Source organism: Manacus vitellinus, unplaced genomic scaffold (genome assembly GCF_001715985.3).
Source record: "Manacus vitellinus isolate BGI_N305 unplaced genomic scaffold, ASM171598v3 scaffold_7_pilon, whole genome shotgun sequence".
Classification (NCBI taxonomy): Eukaryota; Metazoa; Chordata; class Aves; order Passeriformes; family Pipridae; genus Manacus; species Manacus vitellinus.
The window spans coordinates 18,165,196-18,191,060 of record NW_021940813.1 but is presented as its reverse complement, the minus strand read 5'-3'; the positions used below and the strand labels follow the sequence as shown (position 1 = coordinate 18,191,060).

Genomic DNA, 25,865 nt, shown 5'->3' with positions numbered 1-25,865 from the left:
CCTGCAGTGAGTGCATTGCAGAACTGGCTGGCACTGACTGTGTCTAGCACAGAGCAGCCCTTGGTCTCTTCTCACAAAAGCCTCCCCTGCAGTACCACCCTGGCTGCCAAAACGTTGACCTACCTGTTCTCCTACCTCTTAAGTGACAAGACAAGCATGTGCCTCACTGTTCCGTGATGAGAATGAATTCATTTCCCTTGGTGTGACAGGGGTCAGGAGAACATGTGTGGTACTTGTGCATGTGAGTAGTGACATGATCAAAATGTTCACTATCCATGTGAATTGCTGAACAGTACCCATGCAGACTTTTTCTTGTCATGTGTCCGGAAGTGAAGTGGTTTTAGTTCTGTGACAAGAACCTCATGAAAGAAGTAACAGAATCTAGCAATGACTGGCCAGTCACAAGCTGGTTTGGTTGCCTTGTGTGGGCAGCCCATATGCAGAGTAGGCAGGGAGTAAAATGTGAACAACAGTCAGGCTGAGCTCACAGTCTGTTGGCTGGTCACCTCTGACAAGATCTCCCTTGAAATATCATCCAACTTGAGTAACACTAGGGATTGTAATTTCTATTCTGTCAGAACAATGTCAGAGATAAAGTTTATTTCTCTGATCAAACTTGTGATTGTAACCTAAAAGCATGTTGGCTATAGCTGACTCCAAGCAGAGTATTAGCCATATTCCTATAAAATAATCCCTACTGTTGGATGTAATTACTCTTATCTCTTTTTCTTTAGAGTAATGAAAAATAAAATATGTAAGATGGAATATTCATCAGATTGCTCTGTAACCTGGAAAAGAAAAATACTTAAATGCATTTCTTGGAGGAAAATTTTGCAACTAAAACTCACAAAGAATTGTCCCTAGTTCTCAGATTTCAGTGGAATTACTCAGAGTAAGAAACTATTACACCACAAAGATTAGTAGAGCACAGCATACTAATTGAAAAATATCATGTTTGTTTATTACACAAAGGATTTTTTTCATATTTTATGCTGAGCGCATGCAGGCAACCCACCATCAAGGTGGGATTTATTTCATGTTACCTTATTCCTTTTATATAAATCTAGTCTAAACCAGGTGTTTAGGCTTTCTATTCTGTGGGAAAAGGTCATGGGCATCACTTCAAAATTTCATCATACCAATCTTAAGAAGAAATGAATCATCCTTCTAAGATGTCTGTCTCTTCCTAATAATTAGAGGGGAAGCCTAGATAATTAGCTCAAACTAAATGCCTAACTTAGGGATGAATAAAATCATGTGGATTAGTTTGCATCTTGAGTACCTCTTTGCTCTGGGCCATCTAGGCACTTAACTTCTGCATGAATAAAATCAATAGTTACTAAATGAAGCCTTTTCTTAATTTTTCTATCTGGTACAATCAACTGTATTGAGAGCCCTTAAGTGTTATCATAATACAAATATAAATAACAATAGAACTAATATGAAAATAATAATTCCACACTTTGAGAACAAATTAATTCAAGTGCCATTTCTCTTTACTTTAAATGAAACATCATTTTGGAAATAGCATAGCATACTGGGTCATTTTATTGATGTACTACTTGCTAGCTTTATGTCACAAAGAAAAATTGACTGGCTGTTTCTCTGCAATTTCCTCTGGTAAACCACTCTGACTAGAAAAGTGACTGTAGGTAGAGGAATATGATGTTATAAAATCCAAAGCTTTGTTCTTGACCAACTCCAGAGGAAGCTAATGAGTAACCTGGAGAGAGGCAGGTTTCGGTGGGGGGTTTTTCTTGGTTTTTTTTCTGTTAGGTTTCATGTTTTCCCCGACAGACATTTGAAGACTACCATTTCGGTGAAAATGGTTTAGAAACTGCTTTCAAATTGAAGAAAAATAAAATTCAGTGTAATCAGTTGGTTATTTGTGTTACTGCCCCTACAAAGACTTACAAAAGAACTGAGATACCAACCTTCAGATATGTGCACTATTATCCCTGTGAAGGCAGTGTACTGGTGGAGTGTAGTGTCTCATTCCAATATGACGTGTAATTAAACTTTTTTCTTTTTCAAACACTTTTTTGAAATACTACTTAGAATATGAATGGAAACTCAAAAGAAGCTGGTTTGGCTGTAGTAAGGCAAAGGTAAAAAGTCTGTACCCAGTTAATGATATGAAGCTGTGTTTTGTATCTTGGTGCAATTCAAATGGACGTAACCAAACTCTTCTGCTAATTCCATGTGTAAGACTCACAGTCATGCTGTATAGTCTTCATCTTCTTGCATATCATAAACACAGAAGTACAAAGTTTTAGGCACTTAAATTCTTCTTCCTCATGTCCATTTGATACTCTTGAAAAAGATAGTGTCAAAAATAGTAATTTCACGCACCATCTGGGTATGTTAGAAAAACGCTGACTCAACATCTTTCAAAACTTAACCTAGATATCATGACTGAGTTTAGCTAAGCCCTCAAAGTATGTCAGCATCATATTGCATTGATTAATGCAGCATTATAAAGTTCTTATTCTAATGGGCATATGCATAAAAACAGGTACTTCATAATATCGTGTGTCAACAGCTTTGCACATGTCAGTAAGCATCATGTGATGTTTGCTGAAGCTGATACGAATTTCAGAAACAAAACTTTCTCATCTCTCATCTTTCCGTTCCGTCAACATGTAATGATGATTTACCATATCATTTAAGCTAAGCATGAAATGTATGCAGAGAGGTACAGACTTCAAGTCCTTGTGAAATGATGAACTGTACAGACAGAGTGGACTTGCATCCTTCATACATGCTCCCACATTTTACTGTATCTGAAAGATTTCTTTTAATTGTTTAGAATATTGTTTAGACATCTGGTCTTCAGGAATTGACATGGGACAGTCACTAGTAGTTAATTACTCATGGTAGGTTTTTTTTTTCAATTGGAAAGATTTTTCCTTCTCAGGATGGTGCATAACTGGCAAATAAGCTGACTACTTGTGCTACCTCGAGGATCTGTTATTACATTGCTGACCAGGGCCAATAATCAAAATCAACTTTTTAATGAGCGTTTGGCTAACAGGAGGAATATTGTGAAACAGTAACCAGGGAAAAGAGTGTATTCTCTAGTATCTGTATCTAATTATACAGGGGTTTTATTACAAATAAAATAATGACATTATATCACAAAATATTATATTTTGTTCTACTTAGGTTATAATTTGCTACCAGAAACAATATTTATTATTTATTAATACTACCATTAAGTTCTGTAATTTATTTGAGATAAAACTAGAAAATTCTTGAGAGACCATTTTAAAAGACACCTAGACTGAACTTAGATCTGATAGAGGCTCTGTGGTTTCATCTCTATTTGATTCAGACCCAATAATTAATAAGCTTGAACAAGAAACATGATTATTTGTTCTGATGTTTGTCCCAGCTCATGTTACGTGAAATTTCTGTCTTACAGTGAGACAACTTTTAATAAATTGAATACAGATTTTCATTTATGTACATAGTTACCTAAATATGCATACTGAAATCTAATTGAAAATTTCAGAAAAGCAGTTCTATTACATCAAAGATGTAACAGATATTACTGGCTTGTAAGAGAGGAATTAATTGAGAGATATGAGCCAATCTTAAGCTGATACCAGAAAATTATTAATAGCATATAATATTACTTTACCATTTCTTAAATTTAAAAACTTATTTTTTTCTCATTAAGCTGAGGAATTTTCTCTTTGCAAAATCTTGTGGAGAGCAGAGTTGTCTTTAGTTTGTTTACAGTGATTTTTATGACTTACAGAAATTTTTTAAGTTCTAGCATTCAATTAAGTAAGATACTTTTTTTTTTGCATAGTGCTTAAGGATAGCACAGCATTTTTTAATGAGGTCAATATCTTTAAATGTTGCTTATTTCATCAGAAAAATACTATACCTTCAAGGATAAAGTATATTAAGCATTTTCTCAAAGGGCTCTGTTACATTAAAAGAGTAGTTTAGAGATAAATTGCTTAATCAAACTTAATAAAAATGCTGAGATGATTCAGTTGGGAAGAGATGTTTGAAAGAGTTTCATATAGTTGTTCTTGTAAGAGATGCATTTGCCTGTAGTAAACGGGATAACGATTATCTAGCTGTTCCTGTCCTATTGGGTCAACATGTCGTGCAACGGGTGAGCAATTGGCTGATGGATCAGGTGCAAAGCGTTATAGTAAATGGGGTAGCATCAGACTGGTGACTTGTCAGTCACCTGCAGTTCCACAGGCTTCCATCTTTAGCCCTGTACTCTTCAACATCTTCATGAACAATGCGGGACTGGAAAATATACCAAGTAAGTTTGCTAATGATGCTAAATTGTCTGGAACTGTTGACTCCTTCAAGGGCAGAGAGGCCCTGCAGAGAGACTTAAAAAAATTAGAGAGATGGACAATTACCAGTCGTATGAAATTTAACAAGGGCAAGTGCCAGATTCTGTACCTGGGATGGGGTAACCCTGGTTGTGTGTATAGACTAGGAAACGAGGCTGGAGAACAGTGCTGTAGAAAGCGATCTGGGGGTCCTGGTTGATGGCAAGTTGAATATGAGTCAGCAGTACCCTGGCAGCCAGGAGGGCCAACCATGTCCTGGGGGGCATCAGGCAAAGCATCGCCAGCCAGTCTAGGGAGGGGATTGTCCTGCTCTGCTCTGCACTGGGGCAGCCTCACCTGAATATTGTGTGCAGTTTTGGGCAGTGCAATATAAGAAAGACATTAAGCTGTTAGAGAGTGTCCAGAGGAGGGCAACGAAGATGGTGAAGGGCCTTAAGGGGAAGCCGTGTGAGGAGCAGCTGAGGTCGTTTGGTCTGTTCAACCTAGAGAAGAGGAGACTGAGGGGAGACCTTGTCGCAGTCTACAACTTCCTCGTGAGGGGAAGAGGAGGGGCAGGAACTGATCTCTTCTCTGTGGTGACCAAGGTTTAGGTTGGATATTAGGAAAAGGTTCTTCACCCAGAGGGTGACTGGGCACTGGAACAGGTTCCTCAGGGAAGTGGTCACAGTACCAAGCCTGCCAGAGTTCAAGAAGTGTTTGGACAATACTCTCAGGTACATGGTGTGATTCTTGGGACTGTCCTGTGCAGGGCCAGGAGTTGGACTTGGATCCTAGTGGGACCCTTCCAACTCAGGGTGTTCTGTGATTATATGATAACCATGTCTTGAGTCAGTTATCTTGTGGAAAAAAGTCCCAAGCAAACAAATATCAAGAAATAGTGGATTATATCTGTGTTTTTATTTTCATCCATTTGCTCTTACACATTTATACTTTGGTTTTTAATACAAATAGAAAATATGTGTTAGAATCACAAAAATGTAATTTGAAGATATGTAGAAAAAGTAAGATGTGTGTGTTTTCCCCATGTACATGTATATATGTGCATATTGACACATGTATGTATGTAGTCATGTCTATAAGTTCATATACAGTGCTTAAAGTATTGTAGGTTGAAATAGGGTGTGTGAAATACAAATTTTTATATGGCTCTTGTTGTAGGAGATTAAGCACCTCTTAAACCAATTCAGCTTTGCAGCCAACTTGAAAAGAAAGATACTACTTTTAGTTCTATTATATCACAGGGAAAGAGAAGCAAAGGTTAAAAATCGCACTTATGTGTCCTGCATGCAAAAAAAAAAGGAAAAATGTTGCCACTTGAGTATAAAACACAAGCCTTCAAAGCTGATGCCTCCTACAGGAACATCTAAAGTCGTGGAAGTAAAAAAAAAAATCAAATTCGTTCAATGCAAAAAACCAAACCAAAACAAAAGTTAATTGATTCAAAATAGACTGTAGCAAATTCATGAAGATTGAAAGATCCATGGAGAGGTATACAGCACAATGCTGTCCTGTCAAAAATACCTTTAATGGTAACTGCCAAAAGCTAGAAGGGTGTACTAGTAAAATAATTAATTTGCCAAGTTTTTTTCATTCTTTCCTTAAGCGTTTGAATTGTCTGTGGACAGAGAGGAAATACGAGGTTAAGTGGAAGCTTCATCTGATTTGATGTCATCATTTTCATGTTAGGTCTGCACATGCCTGTCTCTTCACCAGTACAAACCCTGGTGTGGCACAGATGGCCCTCAGCATTCTCAGAGCTTCATTCTTCTCATGCCATTCCCTTTTTGCTCCTTTGAGTTTCTTTGCTGTTGTCTGTTCCACTCAATTTCATCCATCTGATTTTTCTTGCTTTCCCTTCACATCCTTTCAAGACACATGAATATCTGCTGCAGAGAGAGTACACCAGAGAAATCATAGTTGTTAGGATTATTTTCTTTTTCCTGTTTCCTTCTTGATTTCACTTCAGGGACATGATATCAGTTGAAGGCAAATAGCTCAGCGTGTGAGAGTTTACAGCATCTTCAGAGTGGAGGAGTATCAGAGACAACTTTTAATAACATTATTTTTGACTGGGAAGCAAATCACTCTTGTTTATCCTTACAGGAAAGAAAGGTGCATCTACAGTGCAGATTAAAAGTCTGTGACATGGCAGGCATTACACAACTTCATTAGTACGGTTATTTGATGAAGGGGTAGTTAAATGCATCCCGCCCAACAAAAATGCATTCAGTGTTTTAGTAGAAAGTTTGTGTATGTATTTCCATGTCTGAAATGAAGTAGATTGCTTCCCATGGGGTAAAGCAGGTAATGATCTGTTGCTGCAGTGACAAGATGTTGCCAGCTGAAGTCTAAACCAGAACTGTTCTCACCAAAGTGAGGTGAATGAGTTATAAAGTCTACCTTAAGCAGTAAAATAAAATAGCTAATACACTTACTACTGTTTTATCTGTATGTGGAGAACTACTAAAAGAGTTAAAATCCTCTTCACACCTATACTTTCTGACAGAATGCCAATAATGAAGGTTGGGAATCAGAAGTCCCAGTCTGTGTTGGTTGATCCCCACTATTTTGATCTCTTCTCACTTATGTTAGTCCCAAGTCTTATCTTCCCAAGGTCTTTCCACTAAGTTTTCTTCATTGACCTTAATCATAACTCCTCAGATCTTTCATCCCAAATGCTCCCAGTTCTCTCACCTCTTTTCCTCAGTTTTGTTTTTCTATTCACTGTGATACTATTCATTTCAGTTTCTTTATTCTTCTCCGATTTCTCCTTATTTCAGGCTGCAATTCTCATTTCAGCTGGGTCTCAACTTCTATTCTTGCTATTCAAGTCAGTAAAAGCTCTTCTAGTTCAGACTACTTTGTCTTCTATACAAATACTTTTACCCACCTCACTGATTTATGAATCTGCCTCCCTTGATGTCTAGTCTTTTTGTACTAGCTCTTTCACTTCTGGCTTCTTTATCTTCTCTCCAGTTACTTTTATCTACCATAACTCATTGATTTTCAAGATTTTTTTCTTGACCTGCTGTCCCCATTCTCTCTGGAAATTCTTGTTTCTAGTTCCTTTTTCTACTCTTTCACTTTCAAATTTCTACCTCAGTCCTAGTTTCTTCCACTTTATTTCTTGTCCCAGCATAATCCAGAGTACAGGTGTGACTCATACCTCATCTGCATTTGAAAAAGGCTACCTACATCCAGAAAAGATGGGAGTATAAGCAGACACAAAAGAGAGAGAGAAATAGAGTTTGTTCTTTTTGATGTATATATCTGGCATGGTCCATTACAGCCTACAGGCACTCAGTTTCAGACAGGGCATAGTCAATGCAGTTTAAAACAGATGTGACAAGTCCCTCTTGAGGTAAAGTAGCATTCATAGCATGCACATCTGCAAATACTCCGCTTTTATCATAAAGGCATATTATTGTATGTTGTATTGTGTACAATACATTCTTCTTCCCATTTTAGTTTGGATATAGCACTTTTTTCCTGCAATGAGCCTTGGAAATTTTGGTCCTAAATGATTTCAGATTCTATGTTCCTCAAATCACATTTGGACCTAGAACCCCCCCACAAAAATGACAAAAAATCCCAAGTTTTGCTTGCTGTTATGATTTATTGCTGTGCAGTGCATCTGTGTATGCAAGATTGTCACTGAGGTTGTAGCTAGTTCTTTGTTTGTCTTTATTTAAAGGCTTCATCTCTGTAAAGAGGTAGAAGGAAAAATTAGCTATATACTAAAAGATGCATTTTTATTTTAAGAACTATGAAATAGAAAATGTTAAAGAAAACCCTGAGAAAAAAAAGCCAAATAAAAATACTCAATCTTTCTTTTTGTCTTTTGCTATACAAAGGTCAATAATAGGACAAAATTAGATTAAAAGTAATTTTTTTTTAAAAGGTGTCTATTTATTATATTTTCCACCTCTTCTTACACACCAGGAAGAAGATGGGACCCCTTTTACTTCTAATAATTTGTCAGTATGCCATAAACAGTGTCAAAACACACAGTGCTTCAAATCCCAATATCATTTTGCTGATGGCTGATGATCTTGGTATTGGAGACCTGGGATGTTATGGGAACAAAACCTTAAGGTATGTTGATAATTTAGGGGAGTCACAGGTTTGTATTTAGTTTTTCTATGGATTTTTAAAGTTAAAAATGCCAGAACATTTAGAGATTTGATTAGGCTTTTTATAAGTAATCAAAGTTAATAATTTTTCCAGAGAATAACATCTTCAATCTTTGTTTTCTTTTCTTGACAAAAGACTTATCTGATGTGTTTATCCTGCTGAAGAGTTGCATTATAAACAGAGAATTGAGCAACCAACCAAATAAGGGTAGCTCTAGGGAAGCAAAGTATAGTCACCAGTTTTCTTTTAAAATATACATGACACAGTTACGATGAATTAAGCATATTTTGAAGCACTCATGATTTGAGACAAGCTTGTTGTTAACCAATTGTAAATGTTTTTCATTAATTTATCTTCATACAGTAATCAATATATTCATTAAAACAAATGTTAATATGCCTGAATAATGCAGCAATGTTCCCCGGAATGTTCCTTATTACTAACTTAGGTGTGCTGATTTTGTAAACAGAGAAAGTGGTACCTAGTCATTTTGTTTGTGGTGCAAAGGCTTTGACAAAGTTAAATAAAACATTCAGACTAAAAGCACTGTCCTGTCAAATGTTAAATGCTCTTGTTCCTGCTGATGTTAGTTAGAAGTAAAACCTCCTCATAACTGAAAAAAGAAAATAAAGTTACAGATTCTAGTTTTAAACAGGAAACAATTATGTACAATACTGATGCTCGAATTACTCCCATCACAGGGTACAGAATGACTCCAAGATCTATGTTCTCTGATGTGACAATTCAGAATTAGATCTTTGGAATATGAAGAAATTTCATCATACTGGTTGTTATTAGTAGGTGATGCTACTGATAGCAAATAAGTCAGTTGGAAAATTAATGTTTCTGACTATTCAGACTTAGATGATAGGAGCACTAGTATGCCTTGAGGTCATGGTCATTAATCTCCTGGGTCAGAGAGCTATTAGAGCATGCTGCAGCTCCTGGCCAGTCTGCATTAGTAATTTTTATCTGTAGAACCGAGGACACAGGATTTCTTCCTGCAGGAACCAATTTTCATCTGCATGATGAGCCAGGTCATAGACAGGTTTCCCAGGCAGATATGGGAACTTGGTTGTGCCCCTGGCTCTAAAATTGCAGACATAATCATGTCAGACATGTAGATACCATTAATATAAAGTGTAACACAGAGTTGTAATTTTTTGAATCTCCTCTATTAACTGATAGCACCATACAACATTATCCCTATCCCAAAAACCTTTTACTGGGGAGAGACAGATGTGACACCAAGTAGGGAGTAAGGAAGCACAACCTTTCTCCAGTCTCTGTTTTTCCCCATTGCTGAAGCAGAAAGGTTGCAAAATTACAGTTCTGGGTCAAGGAATCCATTAAAAAGGGTTGCAATGCAATATGTCTAGGTGTAACAATTTAGTATTGGCCATGAAGAGTAGATGAAAGTGGGAAAAAAGATTTTTGGCATAGTGGCACAGTGTCTCAGTTCAGTGTTTTACCTAAAGTAAAAATATTTGACATGATAGTATTTAGAACTGCAACCCCATCATGGTTTTGATAATTTACATACGGTGAGTCTGAACTTGATTTCCTTAATAGTTCTTGCCTAAGATGTCTTGATCTCACCATAACTGTTTCCAAATAATAATTTTTGTGTATTCTTTTTTTTTTTCCTACTTATGTTTCTCCAGAACCCCTAATATTGACAGGCTAGCAGAGGAAGGAGTGACGCTTACTCAGCATATAGCAGCAGCCCCACTTTGCACTCCAAGCAGGGCAGCTTTCCTGACAGGGAGATATCCTATAAGATCAGGTAAAACCCCATTACTTTATTTGTATATAAGTATCATATTTTATTTACAGTAAACTCTATGCAGGTTTTTTTTTGTCTGACCTTTCTTGATATCTTTATCATTACCAAGTTAGGTGAGGATAAATGATCAGTCTTTCCGCTTACTGATCAAGCTCATCAAGAGTTGGTATGCTTTTGAAATATTTCATATATATGGCAAATTTTTGCATTTGAGAAGAGTTGACAGAAAAAATAAAGTCTTTTTAGTGAGTAAAATATTTTTTTGTTTAAATACCGAGAAAAAGATTTGACTGTGGTTATTTAATGTAAGGAGCAGTCCATCTGTCCGCAAAATCCATCAACTTCCTCCAGTATTCAATGACCACTATGCAATTCTCTCTTTGCCTGCCTCCCTAGTTGCATTCAGGCTGCTCCCAGTATGTTGGTGGGCAGCCCAAGTGCTGGACATCACAGAGATGCATCTAGAAAGACGCAACGGAAGAATCCCGTGTAAATGCTTCCACTCAGACATTTCGATTTCTACAAAACCTTTTGGTTTAGACAAGTTGTAGGGTTTACCTTTTGGGGGTTTTTTTGTTTTTCTTGTTGTTTTGGTGGGGGGAAGGTTGGGGGCAGGACAGCTCATTAAGGTATTCAAGTTGTTCTTAAGACTGGGAAGAGGAAAGCAAAAAATCTCCCTTCTTTTTGCATATTTTTGTTCTGTATCTACCAATATACAGAGTTAAGTATCTTATGAATACATGCATTTAATTTTTCTTACTTTTCAAATACCTGATCCAAAGCCCATTTGAGCAAGTGAAGATCTAGTCTGTTTATTTTAGTGTGCTGGGACTGAGCCTCTCAGTGCTTAGCCATGCAACTTTAACATTCCCTTAACATCATTTTTAGCAAGGATCATTATACATTAATCAGATCACTTGTTCATTAGTGATAAAACATCCTGTCCTTGCTTCTGGGAATGAAAGCAAAGCAAGACTCTGGAGCCTACTTGATACGTTCATGCTCATTCAAATCAAGTAACAAGCTTTTGCAAAAGTGCCAGCTAATATAACTTGCTAAATTTTCCATTACATTCAGCTGCAAAGGAAAATTTCATATACCTGTTACAGCTATATTGCTATTAATATTTACTGTAGGTAAAGCAACAGGTCACTTTCCATTATAATTCTTGTTCTTATTTCTGAAAAATTTTCTTAATTCTGAAAAATTCTAATTTTTTTCTTCACTGATCATTTCCACGTAGGTGCAAAAATTGAACTTTTTCTTACTTAAATTACAAAATGGCTAAATATGGAGTACTTCCAAATATCACTGAAGACCTAGTAAAGGATTATTACACAAGGCAGTAGAATCATGATGTGGAAAAAAATGTTATAAATTTAAAACTCCTGCTAATAGAGCTGAAGAAAAAGATTCCAAAATGCAGTATTTGATGAGACACAAACTCAGAGAAAGGTGATGATGAAAAAAAACCCCAAAGATAAGTCTGTACTTTCATTTCTGTAGCTTAAGGGAATTACACTGATTTCCATTACAAAAGCTTTAATACATAAAATTAAATATAAATAAATGATATATATATGTGACTAAAACTAAACTGTTAATCAACAAAAATAGCTGGGATAAAAAACTGAAGTCAACATATGAAGGGTAAGTTGAGTTGTCTTTGATAAACCAGTCTAACAAGTCTTTTTCTCATGTAACCACAAGGGATACCTGACTGAAGATTCTGGTTGTCTACATCAGTCATGTAATTTGGGCACTGCAATCATCCAGTTGCATAATTTAGACTTCCTGAAGATACATCTACACAGATTTGCATAGATATTCTCTGTTCTGTCTGTCTATTTTCAGAGCCAGCTCTCATCTGGAATCCCAGTAATCTAATTTTCATGAACCTGAGCTCTCAAGTTCCTCATCCTGAGAGTAGCTTATAAGCTCATTTGTGTTCCTCAGACTCTCAGTATATAGAAATTACTGTGCCTTATTTAGATATTGTCTTGTTAGCCGATACCTGATGCTCTTTTAGTGCACTCTGAATGCATTGAATCATGTGTCTTCGTGCCACTGGACTGCTGGTCCTCTCCCATCAATGCTGAGAGCCCTGGCTGCTCTATTTCCGGAATTAGATTCTCTCTCGCTCTTTTGACCTCATGATATTTACATACCCAGTAGTAAGACTGCCTTATTTCAATGTACCTTCTCTTAAATGGCCTTAAAAGCTTATAGAAAACCATGTATGAAGAAAGTGGAAATTTGGAGAGTAGAACTTGGCAATGATCTCAGTCCTCAGTTCCATTCCTACCCCAGGTACAAGAAAAATAAATTATTCAAGCTCAACTTTTTTCAGGTTTGCTGAAAAAACCTTAGAACATCTACAGAAGGACATACAGCTGTTTATGTCATGTCTGGCCCCATGGTTATAAGCAGAGACTTTTTTTTTCTAAACTTCTCAATTTCTGATGTCAATACAGAGAAGACCTCACTCAGCTAAATGGATGATTGTATCAACCACTTGCAATATTTAATGTCTGGTTGTAATGTGTCATTTAAGTGATACCACCTGAAGCAAAAAAGTGCATGTAGAAAGTGGTTTCTCTGTATTATCCAGGTCTCATTAATTTTCATTGTATTTAGGAATGGCTGCCTTCTCACGAGTTGGTGTCTTCTTATTTTCTGCCTCTTCCGGAGGACTTCCTTCTGAAGAAATAACTTTTTCCAATCTCCTGAAACAGAAAGGTTATGCAACCGCTCTAATAGGTAAAATTGTGCAACAACACATGTGCAACACTTTTACATTCATTTAAATCAAAAGAACATTAGCTTCTCATATAGACTATTAAGGGTTTGCATTAAGCGTTTTCCCCCCACAGCATAATGAATTTATTTTTCTGGCACAAAGCTGAGCACATTCCCATGCCTATGTGAAACACTAATCTTATAAGTATGTCTAATTCACTTGTGTAGTTATAGTCTCACTGTGCAAGGTACTGGAGAAACATGATGAACAAACTGAAAATTAGTCAAGCTCTTGAAAAGTTTTCAGTATAAATAGGAATTTGATTACAACAGAGGGTTTGATCACAATAAGGGGTTGATCACAGGGTACAAGTCAGAACAGTGGTACAATTGATTTCACGAGTTTTTAAATATCCATAAAGTAGACAGTTATTACCTGGAATAACTGCCTGGATTCTTTTCTTGGTCATCAACCAGAAAAGGGCATTTCTAGGAAAGTTTTCTTATCCTGTAGTAGAAAGGTAATATAAAAATGTATTTCTCTCTCATTGTAAAGACAGTTTAGACAATTAACTGCAGCATAAATATCCAGTGATGGGCAAAGGAATCCCACTAGGTGAATTTTAAATAGAATTGGAATTAATATCCTAAAAGTATAAAATTAAAGATTGGTCCCTTTTTTGTTTTTTAATTTGACCAATGACTTATTCCATACTGCTTATATTTTAGACTACAACTTGTATTACATAATGTATTTCTGTACTGGAATTACCGGGGAATCGTTGTTCAGAGAACATAACACTGGAATTACTAAATTAATTTAGATGAAGGATGCATCCAATTTGATTTTTTAAATTGATTTTTAAACAGAAACTTGTAATTTGGGGAGTGATTTTTGTTTAAAAAATCAGGCTGTTTAGCAAGGCTAACAATTCACACCACTGTTCAAAAAATATCTGTATTGTGTAGACAAACCTAACTTTAGTTAGTGTTCCTAACTAAAAATCCTACTTAGCTATATCCTGCTCTTATAAAGGATAAAATACCATGATGTCCTGACAGAAACAAACAAGAAAACCAGAAAATCTTATCAGAAGTATATTTAGTGCAGGTGTATTTGAATCATAGTGCAAAAAAGCCATTCATAATTTGTCATGTTCCTCATGGAGTTAATTCCTATTGCTCCATATTCAATTAAAGGCTGGGTTTTTTTCTATTTGTGACAAGCACTGTAATATAACTCATTTTCTGGGGCTGACCTACTTAATGTTCTTTTTTTAACTACTTTCACTGCAACATGACAGCTTGCCACTTAGATCTCCAGAAGTTATCTCCATGATACTTAATGAACAGTTCTTCCAAGTGGCCTGAATGATAGCTATAAGACCATAAAATGTAATATCACCATATCCTTAGAGTATAATGAAGGTTTCCAAAAATCAAGAAGTGCATTAAAATTAGGGATAAAGCATATGTAAATGAAAAAAAGAAACATTATGTAGATTTGAAGAGTAGGTAGACAGAGTCTGATTCCCAGTCAGCCCATTTTCTGCCTCTACTGGTGTTCTTACCACATCATATTGGTCTGGGTCAGGGAGTCTTTGCTGGGTTCAATCTAACTCAGCAGTTCCCAAACAAATTATTGTCAAATCCTGCACCAGTGATGGATTGGCATAAGGGTAATTTTAAACCTTTCAGTTCCTCAAACCTGTAATGTCACTTCTTTTTTTTTTTTCTTTCTCCCAAGTTGCTCTCTGGTTTATTCTCTAAGGACATTTTTCTCTTCCCTAAATGCATTTTTGCTTCTTTTTATACTTTTTGCTCCTCTGAATATATGCTTCCTTTTGCTTGATACATCCCAAAATATATTTTGGCTATAAATCTACTCTATGTATACACTTTTCTACCTTATTGTTTTCCCCTGTGACACAAAGAAGGTGACATCCAATACATCTGCTAGGAAGACACACAATCAGATCTGCAAAAACCCCAAGTTTTATAAGAAAGAGCAGATGCATAGAATATGTGATATTTCAACAGTAGAAAGAAATGATGATGTTTTACAGGAAATAGCTATTCATAATGCAAAATTCCACTTAGATAAGTATTATTTTAACTACTACTATGATCAATTACAGTTGAGTAAAAGGTTAATTTTTCCTCACTATTTTTATCCAGTGTGTTATTTGCTATCCAGAGAAGTTTAAAATCTACCTATGTATCTTATCTCCAAAGTTGAAAAACTAATTGATAACTGGTACTTGTTTCTTTCTTCCAGAATGAGGTGATGTAATATTTGGACACATTACAGTAGTAAGGTGTCCAATCCAAGATTGACTGAGTCTAGAGATTGGGATGAATGCAGTAGTTATTCATAAAACAGCTTAAAATCTGACCATGGTAATAGCATATGCACATACACTTTTTATTATTATTGATATAAATATATTTCTTTGAGCACATAAAATATTTCTGTTTGCATCTTGCTCCACATCTTGCCTCTTGCCATTTATCTGAAAAATAACATCATTCCAAAAGAAATATGTCATTATATACAATTCAGTCTTCAGATTGCTCCCTTTTCAACTGAGGGGACAAAAAGACAGGAAACGTGGATTTTTGTAGTATCCCCAGGATTCTGGGTTCTGAAAAACTGAGTTCTGAGTGAAGTTTCTTGGCTGAATAATACTTGCCTCACATTTCTACTTGCCTTTCATTGCATTGCTTTTGCTCTGCAGTAATCGTAATTGTGGCTGACGGAGAAGGAAAAATGCCTAAGTCTCAAATTATTGAGGTACTCATAATTTACAATTAAAAGCATAAATTTCACTCAAAAGCTTGGTAGAATCTACTGAAATGCTTATGATGCTTGTGTGAAGTGTCCATCCTGTGAAGCATCACTTGGCAAAGGGATGAGAGCATTTTGCGCTGCTCTCAGATTCAGAAGGGCCTCAGACTGTAAAGCACATTACAGTAATATGTTGAAGCACTAGCTCAAGGCAGGGGTTATTGTCACAAGGAATAAAACAAAACATGACCCAGTCATCACTTGCTTTTTCAGAGTAGTGCAGGATCTATCAGAACCTTCTACCTCATCAGCCATTTGAGAACAGCAATTTTGTCTTTCCATCACAGCTGCCGATATAATTTGAACCAGAGCTTCTGTTGCTTTTCCCACTAACTTGCTCTCTGCTTTGTTTGGCTTCAGTTGCTTCTGAACAAATCTCTTTTTGAGGCCCAAGTTCAACCTGACATTGAACAATTTGTTGTGCTTGCTAAAACCCTTTTGATAAAAATAGGACCTGTATTTTACCTTGTCCTAATTTGTTATTGCCAGATTCTTCTATCCTGGCTTGCAGTATCTAGTTTTATTGAGATCCCATTTAAAAAAACCCTCTATATCATAATAAATGACCTTGAAGCTGTATTTAATTTGAGTTTTTTACTGAATTATAGGTGCCTTGAGATTGACATATAACAGCAAAAAATGAAAAATTAAAACTTGAAGGTCATTTATATTCATGATCATTAGCCTCTACCATTAATTCAGTTATCTAACTTGATGAGAGTTTTTTCATGCTCACCTTGTTACATGTCTGGCTTTATGATTATTCCATGAAGACAGTCATGTAAAACTGAGAGAAAACATTGAAGCATTTCTTTTCAAAAATCTGTCTTTATATGCTGGGAATGAAAATCAGAGTTCCAGCCTTATCTAGCCCTTTATAGCATCATTATAATATCTAAAATGTCAGTACAGTGGTTTGCTCTGCTCTTTTTTTTAATTGACCATGGTAATTTTTACTGAACCATGTCAAAAGTAGTGACGAGCCATTCTGCCCACAAAAAGCAGAATACCACCTCAGGTGAGGAGCCATCTGACAGGGAAAAATTCTGATTGGATGAAAGAGCTATAGAGACCTTAGTTTCACTGGCACATAAGCAGACCTGAAAATGTTTTATACCTGCTTTGATGGTATACAGAAGATATTTCTAACTTTAGACTGTCAAGAGATGTATGAGGAGAACTGGACTCAACTAAACACTCAGAGTCAAATTTCTGTGATACTTTTTTACACCTTTGCTGGGAGATGAACTTAAGCACATGACATTCCCATCCTATACCTCCATTCTGTTATTTGTGGAAGAGAAATAGCAACATCCAGTTGCTAGGTACTATTTAAAATAAAGCAGAACCTCTCTTTGGTATTGCAGTACCTGCATTTGTCATTGCCAAAGGAAGAAGTACAGAATGAATATGCAGTCCTCTAGACCCAAGAGAAGATGTTCAGGACTGTCTGCATCAGCACTCTTTCTTACAGATGTGTAAAAGCTGGCATGGTTCGGAAAAGGGGAAAATTCTATGTATGATTTTTTTCCTTTTTTGTACTTTCTGCCATGTGTATTCTGAAGCCTGTAGAACAAATATTTCAAATTTCTTTGGGCTAAGTTATGGGAATGAGGACTTACTGGGTTTTCAGGTTTTCTTGTTTATTTCCTTCAAGACAACCCCAGAATTATGCTGGTCATGTTTACATATTTGGTTCAGAAAAATAAATAGTGTGGCCCAGAAATATATAATGTTATCTGTTTTGTCAAGGCCAGCATATTTTTTAAAATATTCAATACATTTTCTGGCTGAGAGTAAAGAGCATAGCTCTATCCCCAAACTATCTCAACAGGCTTAACTGAATTCTTGGGTTTTTTTAATAATTATGCATTTGAATTCAAATAACAGCTTCCAAACAGTTAGGTCTGTTGTGCTAAGCAATGCATAAGCATATGGTAAGAGGTTATACCTGAGTCATAGAATGTATTATCTAGATACTTACTGTAATCAGCATGAACATAAATTGTACTACTATAATGCAAATCAGGCTCCTGGTTTTTTGTGTCAGTCAGTGTCCAACGTTATATCAGAATTAGAGTGATTTCCTAGTGAGACAAAATGCTGTGAGAGCTAGTATTTGGCAGCAATTTACTTCTTACTGTTGTTTGGCTTTTTATTTATATATATAAAATAAAAAGATGCAAAATAATCACCCTCATCATATATATCTGTGTATATTGTGAGGGCGATTGACAGAGATTTTTGCAATCATTTAAATAATAAATGCTTTGGTAATTTTCCTATTCTTGCTTTATTTCCTGTTTGTTACTGTTTTCTTCTTCTTTTCTCTCTTTTTTTAAACTATTCAAATTATTTGCTAGAAAAATTTCAGAGAAGATATTTTGTAACTCTGTATTGGTTCTTCCTGTTCAGTCAGTAGCTGCTACAAAATGGTATTTTTTTATAACAACTACACATACACAAAAGTTTCATTTCCAAAGTTAACTGTCTGCTAGGGCTCTTGCTCTTCAGTGACCTGCTAGCCCACTCAAAATTTAATGTTCTTCAGCAGCAGCTCTGCTAAACCTATTTCTAAATAAGATGAATAGGCAGACATGAAACAAAATCTTTGATGAAGGCATAAAGAAAGTTTACATAGAAAATAGGGATCCACACAATAGATGCTGGTGGCAGGGGGATAGCAGTTAGACAGTGACAGTTTCATGTTTGGGATAGTGCACATTAAAACTAAGTTTGATGATTTAACTACAAAAACACCCCCTGTCCTTCTCTCTTTGTAGGAAAGTGGCATCTTGGGATGAACTGTGAAAGCAGTAATGACTTCTGTCACCACCCCCTCAGTCATGGATTTGATTACTTTTATGGGCTTACTGTGACCAATTTTAGAGACTGCAAACCTGGCCAAGGCAGCGTATTTTTAAAAGGGGTTCAGAAAGCCCTTATCATCCCAATCCAAATCGCTGGAATCACCCTTGTCTCTTTGGCTATAGCGCGGTACATCGGCCTCCTCAATGTACCTTTCCAAGCATTCTGTTACTGCTTGTTAATAATCACAATTTCACTTGTGGTTTTGATATTTTTCTTCTATCATTTTCGACACTTAAACTGCTTCTTAATGAGGAATCATCAGATTATCCAGCAGCCACTGTCCTATGAGAACCTTACTCAGAGGCTGACAAAGGAAGCCATGCAGTTTATTGGAAGGTAGGTTTCTATGTTATAAGTCAGTGTTGCCATTTCACAATGATGATGCTTCTAAAAATTGGAAAAAATATGAGCTTGTGGGCATGACAAATATGTCATTATGTATAATCATCATAATTTTTTCCTTTAAAAGATGACTGAAGTTAATCTTCTTATTGAAAGTGACTGTTTGGGGTTTTTTCTATCAGTTATATAATTAATTCCTCTATAAAATTTTAAAATTGTTTATGTTTACATACTTCAGAATTTTTTTCCAAAAATTGTCAATTTTTTTAGGGCTTTCATTATTAAGAATTTCATGTAACTTGAAATCTGACAAATCTTTTGCGGTGTGACTTAATTATGTGAAAACACAGTACAGAGTCATAATCTATGACTTTTCTGGAATGGGAAACTTTTTCATGAACTTGATGCAACCATTAAAAGGCATTCATAAGATAAATTTTTAAAGATACTGGCACTTTATATGCCTCCACTTTTATGGCAGATTAATGTTGAAAATATTTGACTCACAGAAGTTAGGGTACAGGGCTCTTTACCTGGGGAAGAATAACCCCCAGCACCAATACAAGCTGGGGGCTGACTTGCTGGAAAGCAGCTCTGTAGAGAAGGACTTGGGGGTCTGGGTGGACAGCAAGCTGTCCATGAGCCAGAAGTGTGTCCTACTGACCAGGAAGGCCAATGGTATCCTGGGCTGTGTTAGGAAGAGCACTGCCCGCAGGTAGATGGAGGTGATCCTGCCCCTCTACTCACTCCTAGTGAGGCCACATCTGGACTACTGTGTCCAGTTCTGGGCTCCTCAGCACAAGAGAGAGGTGGAGCTCCTGGAACAGGTCCAGCAGACAGCTAAAAAGATGATTAGGGACAGGAGCATCTCTTATGAGGAAAGGCTGAGGGAACTGGGCCTGTTCAGCCTCAAGAAGAGACAACTGAGAGGGAACCTCATCAATCTATGTAAATATCTGAAGGGAGGGTACCAAGAGGATGGAGCCAGGCTCTTCTTGGTCGTGCTGAGCAAAAGGACAAAAGGCAACAGGCAGAAATTGATGCACAGGAATTTCCACCTGAATATGAGGAAGAACTTCACTGTGCAGGTTACCAAACACTGGAACAAGTTGCCCAGAGAGATTGTACTAGAGATCCTGTGCTGTGTGCTCTAGGATGACCCTGCCTGACCAGGAAGATTGGACCAGATGACCCACTGTGATCCCTTCCAACCTTACTCATTCTGTGATTCTGTGAAACAAATGGTTTTTTTGAAAACAATTTTTTTTTAATAGCCATCACATTGGGCCACCTAAACATTGGATGTACAAAAACATCCTAAGTCATTGTTCATTTTTTCTAAGTTAGCTACTTTGCCATAGCTGTCACCACAGGGCTTCTAATGGGATGAAGTCATAAAAGTATACATTTGTATATTTGGAAATATATATCAATATATTTGGAGAAAAAATATTTCATCAATTTAACTTTTTGAAAAAATATGTGAAAGTATTTTTCTTGATCCCTTTTGATACAGATTAAAGCATTTTTAAAAATACTAAATCAAAGTAAAAATATATTCTAAGACATAAAAGTCCCTGAATTATTATTCTTAAAGTATGTACCATTAATTACTGTGAATACATTCACATAGTGTCATTGCTGGATGAAAACATATACCAAAGAGTGAGAGGCTAAATTTTCTAGACTGAGTGCCTGCATGCAGCAGCTGTTTCTAGCTGTTAGCCAGAAAAAATGTTTAACTAAAATCTTGATCTTATACTGCAATTTTTCTGTCATTTCTATCATTATGATTTGCTGTGGCCGTCTCTACTCATCATACCAAAATAAAAGTGGTTTTATATCAAATTTCTTTAAGTGAGTAAGTTTTCCCAACAATCAACATTCTCATCAGTATTTATAAATAAACTAAAACATCTTTATTTCCTCTTGGCAATAGTGATAAAGATGCCTTCTCAACTACATTTAACTGTGAAGTACTTTGTTTACTACAAACACAAACATACACAATGAAAATTGTTGAGAGGTTATTTGCTTTGTGACCAAGCATTTGGTGATTTTAAAAGACTCTTGAGTACATTAACTATATGTTGGTATATTCTACCATTATTTACAAGTATATAATGTGCCTGTAGTGATATTGTTTTGGGTATCTATGAATGTTTCATTGATTTCAATGCCATGACAATAAAATGGTTGCCCCAAAACAGGTGAGTTCAAGATGGGCAATCATTGCTAGAAAACCAGTAACTCTTTTAACTTTATTAATATGTGTAATGTGCACACTGTTATTGTATAGCTTAGTGTCATTATTTGAGCCCAGTGTTTAGAGATGGAAAAATAACATATAATCTAAATCAGCACAGCTTTGCTGACTCAGCTGGAGGTAAGTGGCTTTACATCAGCTGAGCACTTGGCCCCAAATCTTGATGTAGTTTCCAGACAACAGTGATGTTAAATTGAAGTCAAGGTTAATAGGATATATTCGTAATTTACAACAAACTTTGTTACAGGAATGATGCAATTATAGTGAGAATTATAACCCAGACTCTTCAGAGTCATTGTTAAATTAGAGAATATCCAAGCACATTAAGGTATTGAGAAGCAATTAAGGCATTTGAGCAATCTTAACTGTGCCCTTTAGTGAATTCTCATGCAAAGTATATGACCATAAACCTTGCTCCTGGGGATAGGAGTAATTAGATTAATATTCACTGAACTGATGTGTCCCATATATTAGTGAGAGCAACAAAACCAATATTTACTTTGACACACTGGTTCTGACATTATATAGTTCACACCTGTCAGCTCCAGGGCACAGGTAGACCATTGCTTTTATGACTTCTCTACTGACTTTGGTGATTTGTTGGTGAATGGCTATGAAGAGTCAACCAGGTTTCAATAGCATGCAGACATCTGGCACTCATAAATGAAGGGCCACAAGGTTTTGGGAAGCCACAGTTGCTCGACAGCATTCTTACCATTCCAGTTCTTTCAGCCCCTTAGTCACATGTTTGAATATTCAATTTGTCATACAGTCTCCTTTACTTTAGATGATACAGTGAATAGCAAGCTCAGTCGTGTACATAAGTAATTCTTGTGCACAAGTATACCAGAATGCAAACAATTCTGAATTTAAAGAATTCAAGCATTCATCTTAACTGGTTCTAAATACGCATTTTATCATCAAACAAAAAATCATGAGATATCATGCATTTTTTAACTGGTCAATTATCTTTAAAATAAATATATGATGAAGCTCCAATCTTCAACAGCACTGGCATTTTCCTGTAAAGTCCTTTTATATGCAATGTGTATGAATATATATTAATAATTCCAACATAAATGTTATAAGTTTATTATACCTATTGCCTATATTACCTCTGCAAGTTCTTTGGAGTTCAGGTGATGGACTTCCTGACATTTTCTTTTCTAGCTGATTCTCAGTCATACTGTCAGCTTTATGACTTCTTACTATGTATAAACATCAAACTCTTCAGAAGGAATAGGCAAGGAAGGAGAGATGTGGTGGGGTAGCCTTGTAGGTTAAAGAGTGTTTTCATTATCTAGAGCTTAATGATGATGGTGATAGGTTTGAGCGTTCATGGCTAAGAATCAGGGGATAGGCCAACAAGGAAGATATCATGGTGGGAATATGTTGTAGACCACCCAGCCAGGATGAAGAGGCAGACAAAATATTCTATGAGCAGCTGGGAGAAGTCTCACAACTGCTGGCCCTTGTTAATGTAGGGGACTTCAGCTTACCAGATGTTTGCTGGAAATACAGTACAGTGGACAGGAAACTGTGTAAGTGGTTCTTGAAGTGTGTAGAAGATAACTTCCTGACACAGCTGGTGAGTGAGCCAACCTGGGGAGGTGCCCTGATGGACCTGCTGTCTATAAACAGAGGGAGACTGGTGAGTGATTTGATGGTTGAAGGCCATCTTGGGCACAGGGATCACAAAATGATAAGAGTTTTTGATTCCTAGCAAAGCAAGGAGAGGGGTCTGCAGAATTATTACCTTGGACTGCTGGAGGGCAGACTTTGGCCTGTGATTCTATATAATCATTAGAGTTTGTTTTTAAAGTTATCTTATAATTTCTTTATAGCATGTAGCTATGTGCTGTTGTAGTTACTTTAGTCTGCTTTTTTTGAGAGGTGAAATTATATTTATCTTCTTTAGTCTAGCGTACGCATATTACAATTTTTGTTTGTTCCTAGATAGACTGAAAAAGAGCAAATACAAAATTCAATACCCAGAAATGGCACTGGAAACAAATATATACAATTACAAATGTCAGATCTGGTGTGTGAAAACAAATAGTAATTTAGTTGCTTACCCTAATTGTAAGTGGGCAGGTCATCTCAGTGTGTGTTAATTCTAATTACTTTTTCCCAAGGGGAAATGTGTTTACATATTGCAAACCTGTAAGAACACTCTCTAGATACTACAGCATATTTGAAAGTCAAATGCATGCTAATTATTTCATGTTAAATTCAACGTGGTTGTCACTCTTATATCTTCAGCATGCCCTTTAATGACCAGCTGCACAGAAAATTCAGTTTTGGAAAATACCAGAGACCAGTTTCTAATGTATTAAAAATTAACAATATGAAAGTACCACTCTCTGATACAGAATACCTGTCTGACAAATTTGTATAGCTGGTCACAATTAATATTTAAAAAAATCCTAATGAAATCTAGTTTCTGGAAAACAGTATTTGCATACAAACATGTTTATATTTAAAAGGTATGGGGAAGGTGAATATGAACAATTTTCTTGTCTATTATTTTAGTCATAGATTGCATAGGCATAATTTTTAAAATTTTGTGATAACAGTTAATAAATTTTAAATTTTCACTTTATCTATTCTATTTTAGTCCTTGAAACATTGTTGCAACACGTATTCAGATTTTTTTATCTACTCTAGGAGACTGGTTTAGAGTTTTTCTATGTATTACTGGGTCTTAATGTCTGGCAGTTGTCATTTTATACTGGAGTTAAGAGTTCTGAAATCAAGTGTTTTTATAAATCCTACAGGAATATTCCTTATAGTTTACAGCAAAATACAAATTATAGAGTAGAGTTTGTAAATCTTTGTATACATATGATGTATTTATGCACATATATTAAAAACAGGTAGTAACCTATAAGCTGTAACAACTCTACTGGATCTTCATGCCTTTTCTCTCAGACCTCTGATTGTGCCTTTTGAACAAAAAGGTAACAGGAAGAAGGTGTGGATTCATATAAGGCTTTACAAAGTCTTTAAATAATTTAAGAATTATTAAGGACCTCACTAGTTCTGTGATGAGTGGCAGAAAGCATTGTCAATGGAACACTTCTAAAAAGGTAGTAAAGCTGTCTATTGGCCTCCAACATTTTGTGGGAGAGAGGGATTTAATAATGAGTATAATTTGTACTAGATGGCAAATTCTTTTTCTTTCTCCATGCTTATGAAAGTGTACTTTAGGAAGAGGAGAAAAAAGGTTATATAGAAAGGAAATAAAAACATATATGAGTTGAGTACCTTAAGCATTTAAAGGAAACAATGGGTATGAAATTATAGATGTCAAAGTGTCTTGTCTATTTGCATGGAAGAATTACATCACAAATGCAGATACAGTAGTAGCACATCCTACTTTTAATATGTAGTAGAAAGAGTCAGATTATTTATATATTTACATTTTCCTCCCTCTCTCAATTCCATTTTCAGCAACTCTTCTGGTTCTGATAAGTTACACCCAAGTGGTCTGGAGTTCTCTTTCTGATTTTGAAAAATTTTGAAAACGTGACATGTGTTTGAAGGTGTGTCTTTTAAAAGAGTAGGATAGAACCATTCATTCATGGATTCATTCATACTAACAAGAATTTTAACAGTTAACAGTCAAAACAAAATGAAATCCAGCATGTAGGAGAAAGTCCTGCTTTGATACAACTAAACCAAGGTTTGCCGTTTCCTCTTGCAGGAATAAGAAGGCTTAATGAGTGCATTCAGCCAGTCCTATCACAAAGATCACTGTCTAATTGGTGATCTAATCTGGAAGTAGAGGAGGTGCCTATGGGGAATAAGCATTAATTTATCCACTGAGAGGATACTGAATAAGAAGATCCTTTTAGTAAAAGGAGAGTTACAGGAAAGGAAAAGTTAAGTTTGCATCTGCCTGTGTCAACACACTGTTACCTCACCTGGAGTACTGTGTTCAGGTCTGAAGTGCTCAGCACAAGAAAGATGGGGACCTCTTAGAGTAGATCCAGAGGACGGCCATGGAGATGATCAGAGGGATGAAACTCCTTTCCTATGAGGACAGGCTGAGAGATCTGGGGTTGTTCAGCATGGAGTAGAGGAGGCTCACTGTAGCCTTCCAGTACCTTAAGAGGGCTTATAAAAAGGAAGGAAAGGGACTTTTTATATAGACAGATAGTGACAGGACAAGGGACAATAGTTTTAAACTGAAAGAGGGGAGATTTAGATTAGATGTTAAGAAGAAATTCTTTACTCAGAGGGTGGCAAAGCACTGGAACAGGTAACATGACTGTAGATGTCCCATCATTGGAAGCGTTCAAGGAGACCTGCTGGTCATGCTGTTTTTGGTGCAGCCCAGGATACAGTTGACTTTCTTGACTGCAAGGACATATTGCCAGCTAATATGGAGCTTCTTGCCAACAAACATTGCCAAGTCCTTTGCCTTGGGTCTGCTCTCAATCCATTCTCCACCCAGCCTGTATTTGTGCTTGGGATTGACATCACCCAGATGCAGGACTTTGCACTTGGCCTTGTTGAACTTCATTAAGTTCTCATGGACCAAACTCT

At 36.3% G+C, this 25,865-nt stretch overlaps 1 protein-coding gene across 2 annotated transcripts in view; it reads left to right on the top strand.

The window, feature by feature from the left end:
* Positions 1 to 25,865, top strand: part of STS (steroid sulfatase) — a 107,072-nt gene that overhangs the window by 15,303 nt on the left and 65,904 nt on the right. For both annotated transcript variants that reach the window (XM_008926803.3, XM_018084385.2), the window contains exons 3-6: positions 8,271 to 8,423; positions 10,127 to 10,248; positions 12,886 to 13,008; positions 18,619 to 19,042. In XM_008926803.3, coding sequence (XP_008925051.2) covers positions 8,278 to 8,423; positions 10,127 to 10,248; positions 12,886 to 13,008; positions 18,619 to 19,042 — 815 coding nt within the window. In that variant the 5' untranslated portion in view covers positions 8,271 to 8,277. The remainder of the gene's footprint in view (positions 1 to 8,270; positions 8,424 to 10,126; positions 10,249 to 12,885; positions 13,009 to 18,618; positions 19,043 to 25,865) is intronic.